Source organism: Anas acuta, chromosome 3, assembly GCF_963932015.1.
Source record: "Anas acuta chromosome 3, bAnaAcu1.1, whole genome shotgun sequence".
Lineage (NCBI taxonomy): Eukaryota > Metazoa > Chordata > Aves > Anseriformes > Anatidae > Anas > Anas acuta.
This window is the reverse complement of record NC_088981.1, coordinates 72,261,878-72,281,265: the sequence shown is the minus strand read 5'-3', so window position 1 is coordinate 72,281,265 and position 19,388 is coordinate 72,261,878. Positions and strand designations below refer to the sequence as shown.

General features: G+C 44.9%; 1 protein-coding gene across 10 annotated transcripts in view; it reads left to right on the top strand.

Annotated features, from left to right (window-relative positions):
- Positions 1–14,964, top strand: part of PRDM1 (PR/SET domain 1) — a 102,016-nt gene extending 87,052 nt beyond the window's left edge. For 9 of the 10 annotated variants that reach the window (XM_068677802.1, XM_068677804.1, XM_068677805.1 and 6 more), the window contains 4 exons: positions 2,109–2,361; positions 9,948–11,056; positions 11,264–11,392; positions 11,802–14,964. In XM_068677802.1, coding sequence (XP_068533903.1) covers positions 2,109–2,361; positions 9,948–11,056; positions 11,264–11,392; positions 11,802–12,377 — 2,067 coding nt within the window. In that variant the 3' untranslated portion in view covers positions 12,378–14,964. Of the gene's footprint in view, positions 1–1,592; positions 1,884–2,108; positions 2,362–9,947; positions 11,057–11,263; positions 11,393–11,801 lie in introns of those variants that run through there. The other variant, XM_068677806.1, reaches the window with a different exon arrangement.
- Positions 14,965–19,388: the final 4,424 nt, after the last annotated feature.

Sequence of the window (19,388 nt, the reverse complement as noted above, 5' to 3'; positions counted from 1 at the left end):
GTTTTCTCAGATCGTCCTCGTGCGATGTAATACAGCGTTGCACAGGCAGTAATTTGCATGAGTATTCTTGCAAAGCAGGCAGCTGTTTTCGCATTCATAAGGCTACGAAATTTTTCTTTTAGCTGAGGTTTTTGGGAGCTTGTGTCTGACGTTGAAAAGGCTTGGTGTGCTCCCTAGCCCTGCCAGTGATACTGCAGACCCTGAGGAGAGGGGCTGCTGGCCATCTTGCTTCATCCATACCTGGCAGCGAGAAACATGACATCATTTTCATGATGTGATTTTAAGCCTGAATGCGGGGGGATCCTCGGGAATAATATCCTAGGAGCCATCTAAGCGTCATTACATTCCCTGTTGTAACCTCTTGATTGACGCAAGGCACGCTGCTGCACCAGAGATTAATTCTTTCCTACGGGTCTGAAGCAGGCCTGTATATGGAAAGGAAAATGTGGGAGATGACCTGTTCCCGCCTGTCACCAAAGGAAGGCACGCGGGGCTTGCTGGTGGGAGCGGGAAGACCCACGGCACACGCAGGGGGACGCTCAAGGCGAGCGAGCCGCCCGGGGCCGGCGTCATTTCTGGGAACCGCGCTGTGACTCAGCACATCTGCCCTCGTCTTCCCCAGAAGGGGTGGGAGCCACTGGGGCAGCGGGGGCGTCCGCCGACCCTCACCGGGCCCAATCTGCCATCCCGTCCCATCCCATCCCCAGTTTCGGGGAGCGTCCGGGGCTGGCGTCGAGCGCCACAGCCCCGCGCCGTTCCTGGAAGTTTGCGAGCGGAGCAACCTGAAGGCTCCTCTTGAGACAGCAGAAATTCACCCGGCTCCCTTCCATTTTCTCATAACAAACACACCGCAAAATCTCTCGCAGGCCGCTTTGATGAGGCCACATGTATTTCCCCCTTCTCGGTTTACAGGAAGTTACTCTTAAAGAAAGTGATTCTGGTGTTTACGGCCCGCGTTAAAGGGCAAGGCCGCCTCGCCCCTCTGCGCCCGCGGCTGTCGGGGAGGCGAGGAGAGGGCCCGGCGGACCCCGTCCCGGCAGATCCCGGTGCAGGCATAAAGGCTGCCCAGTGTTTTCCTCCCCGAGATAAGCTGTATCTCCCCTTCCGAAAGGCATTTCCTGCACAGGGAGGCTCGTCTTTGGGCAGGCTGCTCCCTTTCGTTCGCCTGGTCATTTAGTTGGTGAAACTGGGGAAGCCCATTTCATCCAGCGAGGAGCCACTTCTCCCCGAGAGCAAGGGATGTGTCCTTAACAGTCATGTCTCTGGAGTGTTTTTTTTCTTTCTTAATACTTCTCTTATTTTCCCTCTTTAAGAAACAGTGGCTTCTCCCACTGGTGGGGACTTTCTCCTCCAAGCTGCTGAGCAGCGTTTAGCTCCACATTTTCGTTCCTCTCCGTGGAACAAGCCAGAGCGTGTCCCTCGATAGGAAAAGTGACTTCTCATCGACTGGCCCCTTTCCAGGTCTTCGCTAAGTTATGGCAGGTGAAGTTCATCTCTGCCTCGCCCAGCCTTTCTACAAAAGGGCTACAGTCCAACTATGAGCAAGTGTTGCTTTAGGACTCTGGGGGGGGTGGAGGATGTTTGCATAGTTTAAACCTTTGGGCGGGGGTGGTAGGAAACTGCAAGTACAGAGGCCATAGAAAAAGGCGAGAAAGACTCTGACGTAGCACAGCCAGTCAGTCTTATACACAGGTGACTCAAAGCATTAATGCAAGCACGCACTCAGACCTGCAGTCATTAGCATCACCCACTTGTTCATCATAGCACCAGGAAAAGGACTCTAAGGCAGATTGTTCACGCAGGGAGAGTACTTTGTGTTTCAGATTTTGTGTCTCATTTGTCCACACTAGCCGAGACGCACAGGCTGAGTAGAAATGGAAAAGGTAGCCGTGTACTTCTTGCCTTTGAATAAGCATTTCTTTTCTTAACACAGAGGATATCATACTTGGAATAGGAAGAAACCCAGCTTGAATTCTTACTTCAGAAATATCTGCTCATTTTTTTTTTTTTCTTTTAAAAAAACTTATCATTTTTCCACTCTGGACTCTGTGCACACACGTTGTATATCATGCATATATATAATCACAGGCACTTCCTCTCTGTTCCAGATCTATTCAAGTGGTGAACTTCACCACTTCATTGATGGATTTAACGAGGACAAGAGCAACTGGATGCGTTATGTAAACCCCGGCTACTCCGTTCAGGAACAGAACTTGGCAGCCTGTCAGAATGGAATGAACATCTACTTCTACACTATCAAGCCCATCCCTGCCAACCAAGAGCTGCTTGTGTGGTATTGCCGAGACTTTGCAGAGAGGCTGCACTATCCCTCCTCCAGAGAGCTGACAATGATGAACCTCAGTAAGTGGATTACAGTATAAACAAAGAATGCTAGTAATGTCTCTTCTGCCTATATGATCTAATAATAAGTTGTATAATTACACAGCTGCATCATCTGTTGTGTCACAGTAGGTAGCTTGGAGTGGAAAAGAGGAATTAAAAAAAAAAAAGAAAGAAAGAAGCACAACAGAATGGATCTCTGTGCTTGTTCAAATTTAAACAGATTATCAAGAATCTCAACAGCTACTTTTTTATAATCTGTGTATTATCTGATGAAATTCTGGACAGACAACCTGAAAATATCCTCTCCCTTCAGAGCTGTAGATGTTGGTTCACATGCAGACTTTTAAGTCCAGATCTTCTAGCACACTGGGCAGAAATCTGCCTTGATAGCATATACTAAAGGCTTTCCAGTCATTTTTCCAAAGTGCTGCCCTTACTGTACAAGGAAGTGGCCATGTGACGTGACGCTGTCTAGGTGTCTGACAAAAGATATGTTGACTATATAATGTTCTTCAGGTCTCGTATCTAAGGTTACTTATCTTCTGGGAGCAAACCTCATGTGGTCTTCTCATCTGGTTACTCATTTTTTAAGATCAGAAAATACTTCTGTCCCCATTTCTTGGCTGCATACTGCAGCTTTCATTTTCTGTTCAAAAATAATAGCAGGGGGGAAGAGGTATTTCCAGGAGTTTATCTCTGGGTTCCGCTGTGGTTTCTGACCATTTCCAGCATCATTGCTCTACTCATAGCATTAATCACTGCATAGCATCTCACCCAGAGCCCCTTGAAGAAAGGGACTGATTCCTGCTGATTTCATATCCAATTCTTAGGCTTCCTTGCCTCCTGTTAGCTGCTCTGAGATCCAGCAGAGCATTCCTTTGTCCTTCTGCCAGCACCTACGCTGAAATTTGAAGCAAAAACTGCAAGCAGATTTTTTATATACATATATATAAAGGGCTCTTGGCTGTTATTTGGCAACAAATAATGGGTTATAAAATATCAGTGTTACTTTGGGGGTCATTAGAGCTGAAATGTAACCCTGCATCATGAAAATGATGTCACAGATTGAAATTAAGCAAAAGGACATCTGTCTTCCATGAATGTCTCCCTTTCACCAGGTTTTGGTCTTCCTCTTTCCCTACTAAATGTAATACACTATTGAAGAAAATTTATTTTTTTATAGCAGAGGGAAGAGGAAGAGGGATGTCCTATGCTTCTATATTCCCCGTTCAAGACATATCTCACTGATTCTGTCATCTTTGCATGTGTCATTTTGACACTCACTGTGTGGTTTTATTTTCTGATACGATGAACTGTTGGCCTTATATTGGGGCTTGCAGGTGGGACAAGTCAACAGTGTTAAAGATTCCCATGGACAAGGAGTTTGCAAAGATCTAGCCAGAGATGTTTGAACACTAGTAGGGTGGCTATACAAATACAGACACAGTTTACTGCATTGGCTGTTACCTTAAGTTACCTTGCAGGAATAGTGAGGAATGTATTTGCAAAATGTCAACAAATTACCCAGTTACTCTTACTCAGGTCAAAACTGGGGCTGTCTGGACATGTGCAGAACATCCCATTCTAATAAAAGTAGATTTAATATGTGGATTTGAAGAGACTGTACCTTAAGCAACAATTGTGTAGTTCAGCCTTAACGTTAGAAAGGGCACTCTTTCCAGACATTGAGGTTAAAGTATCCCTTCTTCTTTTTGAAGATAATGCTGTTTAAACCACTTAGATATTTTATGTTAACCCCTTCCGTGTAAAGAAAATAGCAGTTCAGAAAAATGAGTAACAGTTCTTCAGCTTTTTAAGCATCTTCCACTATTAGCAGTAGCTCTCACTTTTTTATCCTTTGACTTTGTGACAAACATGTTCAGGCCTGAGGCCTACAGTTAGGCAAGAAACCCTTCAAGTACCAGAAGGATTGAGGATTCTTAATGTTTCAGTTCCCTTTCTTGGAAAGTATGGAAAAAAATCCATAGTTCTCTCAAAGATGCTTATTCACTGGTGGGTCTGTAGCCGCAGCACAGGAGGGGGTGTTTTTCTAGCATTAATACTGGAACCAGATGAATTTAAAGGAAATGTCAGCACTGTGCAGCTCTCTTCTTCCCCTTCCTCACAGGCCACTTCTTCTAGTTAAATCTAAAATTAGCAAGCATCCCACTGCTTCTTCAGCCTCTCTTTCTAGCACCAATTTGGCCCAGGCCTCCTGCATTCACCTATGACTAAAATGCAGAAAGCTTGTCCCTGAACTGTTAACACCCTGCACTGGCTGCAGATGTGGGGCCTTTGCCCCTTCAAAATGCCTTAACATAGTCTTTGAGGGCAAGATATTGCTCAGGGGGACCCTTCCACCAGCCAACTCCTGAGGAAGGCCTTCTCCAGCTGAAGAAATCAGTGATAATTCAGTGGAGGATAATTCACAGCAGGTTTTAAAGGAGCTGCGCCTTGGCTGGTTACCTGGCCATGGCACATGAGAGGCTGCTTAGGACACAGACTGATGGAGAACTCCCAGTGTCACCTCAGTTTTACTGACTATAAGCAGGTGCTTTAGGCACCTCAGGGGTTTTGGGATCACAGTCCTGACCTTCAGCACCTCTGATCCTCTCTAAACACCTGAGCGGAATGGGCCTCTGGGGAAAAATGTATCAGAGAATTTCTCTGGCTTTATTTCCTGTAATTAGTGGCCTCAAAAATGAGAGAACTACCACTTTAGAGCATAAATATATTTACACATCCACATATAACATCTACTTGCCTCTGTAACAGCAAACTTTCAAATTAAAGGTAACTTCTCTAGCGTTAGTTCATTTGCACCGTAGAAGGAAAGCATCCAGATCCAAGACAGCAATTAGGCATGAACTTAGTTACGGGTTTAACCATGTCCTCTGTGTTTTCTTGAATTGAGGCCTTTGACCCAGTCCTTTAGACGCTGAAGCACACACCTACCTGCATGGCCATGATTAGCTCCGAGTGGAGCTACGTAACCTCGAGTAGATGCTAAAGTGCCTGCAAGGGTTGCACAACAGAGGTAGAAGCAAGACTCCAGTCTGTCCTGGGGGAAGAAACTGAGTCTCATTTCAACACATTCCCTTTTCCTTTCTGCCTGTTTTGAGACTACTCATGTTATTTTCTATTAAAGTTTGAGAACTTCAGACATGGTGATGTTGTGCAGTAAATGGTTTTAAGTGTGATGGCAAGATTTCTGTGTCCTGCTGGCCAAAAAATTAGTCTTTGATAAGCGTGCTTAACGCCATTCCAGCAGGCCATTAGATCAACCTTTCGTCTGTGATAGGCATTTGGATTGATAAACAGACCAAGGAAATTTGTTTCTAGCATTTCATGCCTACTTATCATAACAGCATTATTTTGGGAAGGAGGGTGGAGAGGGTAATAGTGTTTTTTTATTTCTAAAAACAAAATACAATTGCATTGACTCAGGACATGACTATTTGATAATAATGTTCACGTATTGCAATCATATGATGCAACTTCCTGCTATTCATGTCATGTTTGTCTCATCAGTCAAGCACAGGCAGGTGACATCTTATTTTGGTCAAGCTTCAGAAAGAAGTTTGAGTTCAGGGAAGATAATTTGCATATTTAGGAAGCATTTGGCAATTTTTTGTTTCGTGAACTGTTTTAGTGAGGTCTTACCTAATCTTCTGTATTCTGTGAAGGTTAACTTTTTAATGCTTGGTTTTAAAATGTGATCTACATGTATTCTTGCGTTCTTTATGCTGGCCCTCATAAATTTGTCGTTAGCTAAAGCACACCCTTCGCTTTCCCTTTTGTTTATGGTCAGTTTCACTTTCTGGTTTTAAAGCTTTTCTGTTTGGGTTGAGAGGAAACATCTGCATTTGTTTAAAAAGTGCCTACTGGAATCTTCAAAAGGGCTGAGGAAAATGATTTTTAAATGATATAAAAGGTTGTCTTTGCAAAACCTGAAGTTGACTTAATACTGAGGATTACTTGAAGGCTCCTTTAAAGTCCTTCTTTGAGCAAAATGTTTTCAAAGGCATGTCACACTGCCTTGGACACATTTAGAAAACAGATGATCAAATTGTAGACTTCTAAATGTTGGTCTCCATTCTCATTTTGAGTGGAAACGCTCTTTGTTTTGCCTACTTCACAACTTCGAGGTTCTCTTTCTACTAGCAAAAGAGGTGCTTAATTTAGATCGAAAATGTGAATCGGCATAATTAACCTTCACCACTCAAAGTGTTCAGTACCATTTCACTCCTGAAATGACTATTGAAATTACTGTCTGCCTACAACCGTTTTTCAAGTTTTTAGAAAAAACAGATCATTGTTTTTATGAAGCCTTTCTCAGGCTACAGCTAGGAGCTCAAGAAATGAGCAAAACCTACAGCGCTGCGGCCGTCTGTGACTGGAACACCCACATTGGAGTGACTTCAGGCAGCCCCTCCGCTCACGTTTTATTAATACTTAAAAGTAACAGGAGTTCTGTCCCTTTTCCTCTCGCACGCACTCACGAATCTCAGATCTGAGCAAATAATCTGTTGACCTCAGTGAGAAGTGGATCAGGCTGCTAAAGAGGCACGTCTGTTGGGTTTTTCCCCCCCGGATCAGTAACTTGCAAATGCAACTGCACTATTCTTGTTTTGTCATGAACCTCTTTTCTGTGTGCCTGCCTGACCACAGAAACTAGACAGATCTTGGAAGAGCGTGTGCCTATATTTATTATATATGTGTGTGTTGGGAGGGAGGGGGGGAGTGGAGAGAGATGCGTGTTAGGAGAGAGACAGAGACATTGTGATCAGTAAGAGCTTAAATCTAAAATCACAAGTTAAAAAAAAAAAAAAAAAGAAAAAAGAAAAAAAAAAGGAAACATTTATAAGAAATAAATCTCTCTAACTTTGAAGTATGTCTCCTTTAAGAGCAACAAGAAAGGTCGTAAACCTCTCAATCAGTTTCAGCCCTGGTTTAAATCCACGTTCAGCATCAAACATCAGAACGTCTCCCTGGCCGCCGACATTACCTTTGCTTATTTTACGTGGTGCTGACACACTTGTTTATATTTTGATCTCTCTGGTGATCCCAAGTCTTCCTTGTGCTCAGGTAATAGGGGAAAAAGTCAAGAGGAGATTCACGGAGCAAAGATAACTTGCAAGCTAAAGGGGGCTGTCACAGTTAGACTTGAAAAATAATCTCTAAATATTGCGATTTCTGTCTGCACGTGGAAATGAATGAGGGAAAGCTTTTTGGGAAATCTGAAGGGAAAGAAAGAGCCATTATCTTCAGTCTGCCCAGTGGGGACGTCAGGCGGGCAGCTGCGCACAGAAAGTTGTGTTCTCCATGTGAGCTTCCTCTCTGTCACTCAGAGGCTTGCACCGGCACATCAGGCACGTACGTCCCCACCCTCGGCTCTACCCTTGTGACAGTGAGAGCGAGCCGTTCCTCCAGCTCAGGCGTCTGGGTTTCTCTATCACTTTCCAGCAGCGCTGGCACTTCTCCTTCCTCTTCCCCTCCCCCACGATTTATTTATTTTTTTTCCTGTAAAAAAGAAAAGTGTCAATTTGAGCTTCCTGCTTGACAGACCCCACAGAGAAACCAATACGGGCCTGATAAGGTGGTATTTATCTCTTTATTCTGCTGCGAGGCTTTACAAGTCCGCCCCTCCCTCTCCCCCCCAGCTTTCAATACTTCCCAATCCCGATACTTCCCGTTGCTGATAATGTCACTGGGAATGTTTGCTCAGAGATGCTGGTGTGGTGACAGGCAGCTGATAAGAAGGTGTAGATAACGTTATCCACACTGCCGTTGCAGAGCTTCTTAGACCTAGTAGGACCTCGCTGTCATACCCTACAATCCCAGCAGGCATTTAGAAAATTAGTTACTAGTCCATGGGTACAGACAAAATTGCTAAAGAAAGCAGATGGTTTCTAATGCCAGACAACGACCTGTTGTAGGTTTGCTTGTGAAACGGCTCTGAATTAAACTTTAACATCAAGAAAAGTAATTGGGAAGCTATCTGCACACTTGTGGGTGTACGTGCTTGCTGTGTGACACACCCTATATTTTATCATAAATATTTTAACTGGCCATATTTATGTTCAATTGCATTTCGTCGCAACTCGAAAATAGGCAAAGTGCCTGCCTATCTCAAGCTGAATTTGCTTGCTGTAAGTCTGTTTGGAGAGAGAAAAAAAAAAAAAAAAAAAGATGCTACTGTAAAAGCGGGTTGTTGTGAGCAGGAGCATGCTTTTGAAAGCAGCTGTTTTCTTGGATACGTTTAATAAATGGCTGTTTCTTTGCCTTATAGGGTAATGTTGCCAAATGATAGATTCCGTGAGGGTAGTGAATAGTGAAGCAAAGAATCTGCGTTGAAAGCGGCGTGGTCATTGCCTTTTCCCATCTTCCTCACGGGGTTTAGCCGGTCCTCCCAAAAATTAGAAACAACTGTTTCTCACCCCAGTTAGCAAAGTAAGAACAGTCAGTCACAGAAGTAGAAGTTCGGCTAAAGGGCCACAATGCTTTCAAGTCACATACCTTCGGCATTGACTTGTACCTCCTGATGGAAAACTTTGCACATGAGCTAACCACAAATGCGAAACCTTCTCGGAGTTTTTCCCCTATAATAAAACATCTTACAAGTCATCATTTCAAGATTATATAACTATTAACTTCGGGAGATTAGATAAAAGCAGAATTCTTTTTCTATCCTTCAGTGTTCTGTTTGTATATTATTATGTCCAGATAACGAGGTAGAGTCTCTGACTACAAATAAACAGTGTATGTGCTGAACAGAGCCAAATGATGATAGCTTCTATTTCCTTCTAAATGCGTGTTTCTTTTCCTTTTTTCTTTTTAAAGTACATTTCAACTTAAGCTGGAGCCGACCAGTCTTGCTTTCTTTTGCTTTGCTTCAGCATTTTTTTTTATAAAGTACAGCTGTAAGCAGAGGAGTTTTGCATAGACTGAATGCCACAGAAATCTGCAGTAAATAGTCTGCTTTGTTGTAGATGTTCCTAAGCAGTATATTTAATGAGTAATGATCTGTTTACTGATGGAGAATACCTTCTCTTTGAAGAAGGCTTTCATCCTAGCCAGCCATGGTTTTTTTGGTACTGTAAGTAATTGAACTGGCTGGTGAAGTGACTGCTGCGGTTTGGCAAAAGCTGATTTGTCATGCCTTGTTATTTCAGTAAGGAACATTTCTGGGAGCTCGAGTTCTGTAAAGTCCTTCTGGTAAACCTGTATTGTGAACAAATGCTCGTTACCGCATTTATTAGAAATACAGCTTAAAGAGATATCCAGCAGGGAAGCTAGTCAAATTTAAGGGGAAAGAAAGGTGAAATCAGTTTGCAAAGAGGAGACTATCACTCTGCAAATGAATCATCATCTGGATCTGTACGTACTGCTGATGTCCCTTAAATTAGCAATGCTTTTTATTAACACTTCATATTATCAGGCATTTCTTTATAGAGAAATTTATTTTTGGTGAGTTAAATGATTTCTCCTCTCTGACAGTGGCCCGTCCTTCCCACTAAACTTGTAGGAGTTAGCCTGTGTTTTGAAAAGAGATAATGATGGTGACTTATCTAAATAATCATTATCGTGTCTCTCTCTTTCAGCACAAACACACGTTAATCCAAAGCAGCACAGTGCTGATAAAGATGAACTCTATCAGAAAAGCGTCCCAAAGAAGGAGCACAGCGTGAAAGAAATCCTGAAAATGGAATCCAATCCTCCAAAAGGAAAAGACTTCTTCCAGACCAACATTTCACCAGTTACTCCAGAAAAAGACTTGGATGACTTGCGTAAGAACTATAGCCCAGAGAGGTGTTTCTTCCCTCGAGTTGTCTACCCAATCCGACCTCACATTCCAGAAGACTATCTGAAAGCTTCCTTAGCGTATGGGATGGACAGACCCAGCTATGTTACTCACTCGCCCATCCAGTCATCTACTACACCAAGTCCTTCTGGGAGGAGCAGCCCAGACCAAAGTTTAAAAAGTTCAAGCCCTCACAGCAGTCCAGGGGTCACAGTCTCACCTCTGGCACCTACGTCCCAGGAGCACAGAGAGTCGTACTCTTACTTGAATGGATCCTACGGCTCAGAGGGATTGGGGTCTTATCCTGGATACGCACCCCCCAGCCACCTCCCGTCTGCCTTTCTACCATCCTATAACCCCCACTACCCCAAATTTCTGTTACCTCCATTCAATATGAGCTGTAATAACCTGAGCGCTTTGAACAATATCAATGGCATCAACAATTTCAATCTCTTCCCGCGGATGTATCCTCTCTATGGCAACCTACTCAGCGGAGGTAGCCTTTCCCACCACATGTTGAACCCCGCCACGCTCCCCAGTTCACTGCCCAGCGAAGGAGGCCGTCGTTTGCTGCAGCCTGATCATCCGAGAGACTTCCTCATACCAGCACCTAACAGTGCCTTCTCTATCACGGGAGCTGCTGCCAGCATGAAGGACAAGCCGTGCAGCCCCACCAGCGGGTCACCCACAGCTGGTACAGCAGCCAGTTCGGAACACATAATGCAACCTAAACCTACCTCAGTGGTGTTGGCCGCCACCGGCGGTGAAGAAGCCATGAATCTCATTAAAAGTAAGAGGAATGTGACTGGTTACAAAACCCTCCCATACCCACTGAAGAAGCAGAACGGGAAGATCAAGTATGAATGCAACGTTTGCTCCAAGACCTTTGGCCAGCTCTCCAATCTGAAGGTAGGCAGTGGAGAATAAGGCACACAAGCCTCCTTGGAAGGCTCTGATTTCTCCCTTTACGTTCTCTGGGAAAAGCAGGGATCTAATTAACTAGATAACAGTGCATCTTGGCAATGGGAGGCTTCTGCTAACTTTAGGAAACATCTAAAAGTACTTTCATTGTGGGACTGGCAACTGCAAATTGTTAATTGCTTTCTTTCTCCCTAGGTGCACCTCCGAGTACACAGCGGAGAGAGACCATTTAAATGCCAGACCTGCAATAAGGGCTTCACCCAGCTGGCTCACCTCCAGAAGCACTATCTGGTACACACAGGAGAAAAACCCCACGAGTGTCAGGTATGTAACACACCACGGAGACAACTTCCCTTGGAAGCCGAAGGGGTGGCAGGGCTCGTGCCCTCCTTGCCCTGTGTGCACAACGCACCCAGTGGGCTGCCCAGGATTCAAATCCATGCCACAGCTGTTTCCAGCCCTGCTGCTCCAGTGTCTGTGAGGCAGCGCAGTTGCCTTTAGCCTGCTAGGGCAGCATCCATCCACCTGATAACAGTCTTGCCATCAGCCATACTTGAAATGCTCTTCAGCAATATTTAAATAAAACAGGTGGGGATTTTTTTTGCCCCCCGGTGAGAAAGTGTGAAGATATAAAAAGCCGCAGCTTCATCCTGCTGTCTCGTCCTAGGTGTCTGTGATTTAAACATAAAATCCCCTCCCACTCACTCACTGTTTCTCTGCCGCCCCCCATTAGGTTTGTCACAAGCGGTTCAGCAGCACCAGCAATCTCAAAACCCACCTGCGGCTCCACTCTGGAGAGAAGCCTTACCAGTGCAAGCTGTGCCCAGCCAAATTCACCCAGTTTGTGCACCTGAAGCTGCACAAGCGTCTCCACACCCGGGAACGTCCCCATAAATGCATCCACTGCCACAAGAGCTACATTCACCTCTGCAGCCTCCAGGTCCATCTGAAGGGCAACTGCCCGGTTGCCCCTGCCTCCGGCCTCTCGATGGAGGACCTGAATCGAATCAACGAGGAGATCGAGAAGTTCGACATCAGTGACAATGCCGACAAGTTGGAAGAAATGGAGGACAATATCGACTTAACATCAGTTGTGGAGAAGGATATACTGACCATGCTCAGAAGGGAAATGGAAGGAGCTAATCTCAAAGTATCTTTACAGAGGAACCTGGGAAATGGACTTATCTCCTCAGGATGCAACCTTTACGAGTCTTCAGATATGTCAATTATGAAGTTGCCTCACGGTCACCCACTACCTCTGTTACCTGTAAAGGTCAAGCAAGAAACAGTTGAACCAATGGACCCTTAAGACTTTTTGGCAAAGTGATTTTTTTTTATTTATGACTTGGCAAGTCAGGGTGCCTGTAGCAATTGCTTGTACATAGTTTCAATGCTGCAAAGCAATCTTGGCTTACAGTAGTTTCCCTACGCTCTACAGCTGAAAGAAGGAACTCCAAAGTTACTGTTTTCTCAGGGCATAAAAAGAGGCAAAGGACTGTGCATTGCCTCGCCAGTTACTAAAAGACAATCATCTATCCATAATTATTTTTTCAATGATAGTACTTCATAATTTATTATGCAATTTATCATTCTAAAAGCAATAATTAGAAAAATGTTTACAATGACTGGAAAATTCATTGTAATTTTTACTTTAAATGTTTTTATTTTTTGTTTTATGGCCATTCTTTGTAGATATTTTTTCTGCACATCTGTTTTAAGAACCTAAGATTGGGGTTTCAGTAACCGTGTTTTATGTACCAATGTCTTTTAAACAAATGTGGTTTTTTGCATTGCCAAAGTTGGACATTTGACATACAGAATCCTAGATCAGTTGGTTTGAAAAAAAAATGCTGTGTACTTTTATGTGCAAATCACCCCATTGGGATTGAAAAAGAAAAAAAAAAAGAGTAAGAAAAGGGTAGCAGCAAGCAGAGAAGAAACTGGTGCCCCAGCCTCTCTGAGGATGGGAGAGAGATTCTTCTACCTGCAGCTCTACCCGGAACAGATGTGGCACAGCAAACACCTACCTGCCATGGACAATACCACAGGTTTTTAGAAAACAGCTATAGCCCCACACCTCGGCATGTAACTTTATGACCAAAGGAATGCATCAGCTTAAAGTGGCTCTTCCAAAATTAAATATCACTTACATTCTCCTATTCCAACAGCAGTTTAAAAGCAAACACACCATTATTCTTAATATTCTGCCTAAAAGGAGTTTTTGGCAGATTTCTTGATTTCTTTCTTCTCTCTCTCTTTTTTTTTTTTTTTTGGCCAGAGCCTTCCAGGGATAAAAAAAAAATAAAAATAAATAATGGTCAGATTCCCTGAGAATTAAGGGGTTTGGTTTTACTTGTGTTTTCCTCTCCCACTTTGCCTGGGTAGAAGTGGGGAACAAAGTCCTTTTCTGGCACATACATTTTTTTTCTTTCTTCCTGTACAACTCAGATTTTTCTCAGTATTTGTGTTTGTACATTTTGTGGTTAATTTAATTAAAGAAGAAAAGGGCATTGCAAAGTTGTTGAACAACAATTACCTCAGTGCTTGTGTCCAGTGGTGCAGACGTTGCTGTTTTATCTAAATGCTTTGCTACTTTAGAGAAGAAACCAAAATGTGCACAGGGAAAGATAGAATGCACGTCCTTTTATCTTTTTGTTTTGCTAAGCCCAAAGATGATATGGTGACATTTGAGGTGTAGCAAAGAACACATGTATATTTATAGATATATTTATACCACTATACTATATATGTATATGTATATATATTTATACCACTTAAGTTGTGAGCCAAACCATGTAATAAAACTTATTTTTCATCTAAGTGTGAAAATCAAATGTTATCCAGTTTCGCATATTACCAGTGACCTCAAAACCAGAAGGTTGTACTAAGGCATTTATCGCTTGCAAGTGCACATGCACAATTGTCCATGTGAAGCCTGAACTTGCAAACGCCTGATGTGAAAACCATCACTCACACGGGGAGTCTCAGCAAATTCAGTGGGAAATACCATGTCTGCAGGACCCCGGGGTCTTTGGTCCCCTGCTCTCCTGGCAGTGTATACTGGGGGGAAGAGGCGGGTGGTCAGTGAACAAGCAGCCAGAAAACTTAACCAAAAGAACTTGAAAAGAAGCCAAATACTGCCCATGGGTGGTGTAAGTACAGAACAGAGTGAAGGATAGGCTGAGTTAGTGGGGATGAGCCCCTAGTCTCGTTTTGCCCTGCCGTTAACGAGTTGCATGGTCAACTCACGTAAACCTAAGTAGCGTTACTACAGTCTTCCCCTCCAGTTGTATCTTTTTGTCTGTTTATATTCTTAGGATTTTTAAGGTCTCCCGCTTCATCAGTCCAGGATTTGGTGATTTTTTTTTTTCCCCATCAAGTATTTTGATGCCTTCTGTTTAAAACAAACAATCCTGACATACACGTTTCTTTACACAGCTTTTGAAGGACTACAGTTCATTACATTTCCACTCCTACAACTTGTGAGGCTGACATCTTTTAAATGTAGCAATAGTTCATAAATATAGTACTTACTTGTAGGATAAACCAAAGTATCACTACTCTGTCACTGGACACACACTTTTCCTATATTTGCCTGTAGTGCTTTCTTGTATTTGATACAAATTTTACAAGAATTTATATGCATCAGCTTTAAGAATTGTTACTTCTCTTTACTGTTTCCCCCTTCCCTTAGAAGTTTTACATGTGAATGTAGCAACAATCAACAGTGTTTTGTTTTTTTTTTTTTTGTCTCTCTTAAGAAAGACTCTGACCAAAGTTAACAGGCTTTTTACTTTGCTAGAACAACAAACTATCATATGTTTACGTATTGGTTTACATCATTATTTATGTGCAAATTGTCAAATGTAAATTAAATATAAGTGTTCATTGCTTTACTGATGCTTCCCTTGTCTTCAATCTCTCTGCACTGACTGCGTGCACAGCTTCGTTCCAGGGCGCCTTCCCCTCCTAGCCGCAAACACACTCCGGGCTGATGGCGATGATGTCTCCAACAATGCTGACTTCTTGCCTTTGTGGGCTCTGATTTTCCATGATTGAAAGCTGCAGACAACAATGCCAGAGCTAAACACCCTGGTTTGTTAATTATAGCACTCTCTTCAGTTGTAGCCAATACCTTAATACATACATATATATATAAAAAATTTGTCAGCGTTTCAATGGAAATACTTGAATGCTATCTGCCTCTCAGATATATGAATAGGGTTCTCATTTACATTTTTCCAAATGATTGTCATTTCTGGCCTGAAACTGTAACCACTGGGACCACAATGACACACTCAAAATGTCAGCATGAGACCACTTAGCCCTGTATCAGCGTGGTGGGAACAGCATTCAAAACAAATGTGGATCTGTTTTCACTGCAAGTGAGATGTGAATATGAACCAAACCTAGGAGAAGGTCAAGTGTCCTTTCCCCCTACCCCCACCCCCCCCAAAAAAAAAAAAAATCAGACAAGAAGTAACAACATGCTAGGATGCCTCAGAAAGCAAACTCAACATTTGCTACTCCCATCATTTACTGTGAGATCCAAACCAGAAAGGCCATGTGCTGGCCTTCCCTACCTGAACGTTAAAGAAATAATGTGCCGTCTCATATTGAGACACTCAGCGCTGTACGATGCTTTAAAAGTATTTCACTGTCCTCTTAAAATTCATTTAAACATCTGTCTCAAGAATTTGACATCCTGCCAGCGCAGAGCTGTGGAGTTAAGAAAACCAGAGCTCCGTTGTCATAAACGTGCCAAATGCAGCATGTTATATTCCTATATTCGACAGAGCTATTGCTGTAATAATTTTTTAAAAAAACATAGGATAACCGTTACCGCCATAAATCATACTTCATTACTTGGCAAGGCGTTCGTTTGCGCTGGAGAGTTATGTCCTGGGGACACTTGTAAGCTTTAGAAGATGTTTAATAAAACACATTACATAAAAAGACAATGCACATTATAGATCTCAGCCTCGCGAGGCTGAGCACGGCAGCTGGTGCAGTTGTTTCTGGCGGACCTGTGGCCAGCTAGAAGTCACCAAAGGAGCATGATGTGACCAGAAACGTGGGGAGGGGGTCAGAAAAGGCAACGGTGACAATGCCGCAATGGCTAACTGCCTGAGTGTGAGGAGATTTGGTTGCTTTTCGTTGGGTTTGGTTGGGTTTGATTATTTTTGGAGGAGACCCACAAGGCCGCATGCCCCCAGAGCTGTTGGCTGAGGCAGGTGACCTTGATGTCCACCTCACTGGCATCGTCACCAAAATTTGGGGACTGAGCGTGACATGACAGTGAGAGCAGCACGCACCACCACTTTGCCAGCCTGGCTGTCTCACACGGGACACAGGCAAACGACAGCTGAGAGCGTATCGAACGCAGCTTTAAGGAGGATCCCGCCATTCTGGCTGGTTACAAAGCCCAGTAAGCCCAAATGTGGGCAATTACGTGAGGTTGAAGAAGAAAACGTGACTCACCCGCGGGGCATGAGCCCGTCCTGCTCCAGTCAGCAGCTGCGGGTACGTGGAGTCGTCCCAGCACGTGCCGGCACCGCGCTCCTTGCGGGACGGGGCCCAGGCCTTTGCTGTTGTTTAGAGGCATGACATTAGAGTGAGGGAAATAGCTTGGGCCGTAATTAAAGGCAGCCAGGAAGCACTTGGTTAATTACTGCGTGAGCCGGGGCTGAGTGGATGTGGTGCGGCCGGGGAATGTGCCCGTCACGGGGCAGGTATCCGGCAAACAGAAGCTGCAATGGGAGCCTCGGAAAAATTCGCCGACGTGTGCCAGGTGGTTGCCAAAAGGTTTCCTCCAAAAGGGCTCTCCCATCCCTTCCCACACCCGGGATCCCCGTCTGGGCCCTGGCACAGCCATGAAGCCAGGGACAGGGAGGGCTGGCAGGGGCTACACAGCTGCTTCAGCTGGGATGTGTGGAGCACAGATGGAAATTCTGGAGACCTTTGCTGTCAAGTGCTGACCAGCCCTGTCTGGTTTGTGGGACAGCAGAAAAACATGATTTTTCATCAAGGGCTTGATACTTCCCCGAAAAAAATGTGAGTTTAGTTTTTTGTAAGATGCTGAAAAAAGGACATCCTACACACAGCACAGCTGCTGCTGTTCAGTTCTTACCAGCAGCATGTGGACGTGCAAATGGCTTCACATCCATTGAGGCCGTGGTCACAGTAACTACAGTCTGTAGCTGAATACGTGGTGTTTTCAAGCATGCTGCACAACTCTACTTTCTCTCATTTTAACAGAGGTTGCGGAAGACTGCTCAGCAATTCATAGTGGTGCTGGGAGGGGAAGAGGAGGGGGACCACTGCGGCTCCCCGAGCCCTTGCTGCCCAGGTGTGTGTGATGGGCACAAAGCCTCCTTCAGAGAGATCGGAGGCTGTTTGCATCCCTGCCTTCCCCACAACAGCCTGCAGCATGGGCAAGTGGAATGTCTCTCTGTGCTGGAAAACCCAACACAGGGAAGACAGGATGATGCTTTCCACCTCCAGACAGCGTGGGTTTTACCAGCTTGGGTCACTCAGCTCTGCGAACTCCAGCCTGGGCAAAGGCTCACCTAGGCAAGGTCTATGCTCCTGGAGCACTGTCAGTGACAATGGGGCACATTCAGGGGACAGCACACCCCTCAAAGGAGACACTACTCCCCTTGCCCTGAGAGCTGGAGGCCAGGCAGCTCCATGCCACGTGGGTGCTGTGGCCGTCCCTCACCTCGCTGGGTGCGCGGGGAGATGGTTGGGATGCCGAGCCACTTAGGTGGGTGTGACCAAATAGCCCCATTGAAGGGAGCCAAACCAGTATGACTTCCTTATTGTGCAATGATTAATAAGGGCCTTCAGCTCTTCTTCTTTTTTTTTTTTTTCTTTCTTTCTTTTTTTTTTTTTTTCCATTAATTGTGACTAGGCAAGTCCTTGATCATTTCCTTATCCCAGTACCAAGTGAGATTCCTTACAGCATTCCAGCCCCGAAGTGGCTGCACTTTGCTGGGGAGTGAAGTGATTCGTCTCACACTGAAACCATGCACAGTGAAATAAAACACTGAAGTGTGTTAGGTCTCTCCCCCACTTCACCTGTGCTGAGGGATCGACCATCATGATGTGCTGGAGGGGCCACTGCATTGGTGCACCTCCCAGATGAGATTACATGTTAAATCCTAACTTAAATGAGCAAAGCAGAGAGAAGCTTTTGGCAGGAAGATGAGCAGGAAGGCAGAAGTCTGTTCAGGACTTAATGGGTTATAGCCTTGGTTCCCAGACAGTTTTTTTTATGGCAAACCTTTCTGCTTGAGAAGCACCCCTCTGCAATCCACAGGCACCATTTCCCTTCCCCTGTCCTTAGCCTACCTTGCGCATTCAGGCAGCATTTTTTGAAGGGCAGGTTCTGCGCATATTTACGGGCTAGTGCAAACAAAACCTGCTCTTTTTGACAAAGCCCTTTGCGGGCACCCTTCCCTTTGCTAGGCCCTTAACAAGGAGTGAAGGGTCTGGTTCTGCTGCCTGCACCGGGGCTGTGTCCGAGGTGGGGACCCACCAGGCTGGGTGGCTCCTTGCAGGGGTTTCGCTGTGCCTGCAACTGGTCACAAAAACATCACAAGCTACAAATGGGGTAGAAACTGTAACCAGGTGTGAAAGGGAGCGAGGATACATGAAAAGTGAAAATTTGCCTTTTTAATAAGCCGTTACAAGCTAGCTGAAGGTTCAGGAGGGAACTCGCGCCGGTGCTTGTAGTCATTCAGAGAGGGCTGAGTGTGTGTGTATGAGTGTGTGCGTGTGTGTTGGTTTTTATTTTATTTTTTTTAACGAGACCAAAGGGTGCAGAACGAGGCTCCTTTTCTAACCTGTACTGCAGAAATTTGTGCATGTCTGTAGCTGTGGGTGTTATGTGTTTTCTACTTTGAGTGGTGAGTTTCACTTTGATTCTGCTCTCGAGAGCCACGGGGACAGTTTGCACTTGCCTTATCAATGCAGAATCCAAAGAGCTTCAGCATGCCCCGGCCTCCTGACACTGCAAACTGAGAAAAAGCGCTTCCAGCACAGCCGAGCAAGTGAGGTGATGGCCGGAGGGCTTTTTCTCACTAGAGCATCCCCCCAGACCCGCCAGAGCCCCAGTGCTCAGCCCCACTGGGCAGGGCCATATACCACCTCCAGAGCCACAGCCTCGGCTGTGAGATGCCCTGGGGGAGTCGAGACAGGGCCTCGGGGCTCTTCTCCTACATCCCCACTGCCCCAAAACTCTGAGCACCTCCTGAGGCCCCTGGCACCAATGCCCAGCACTGAGGGTCTGGTGCGGGAGGTGCTTGCCCGTCCCTGT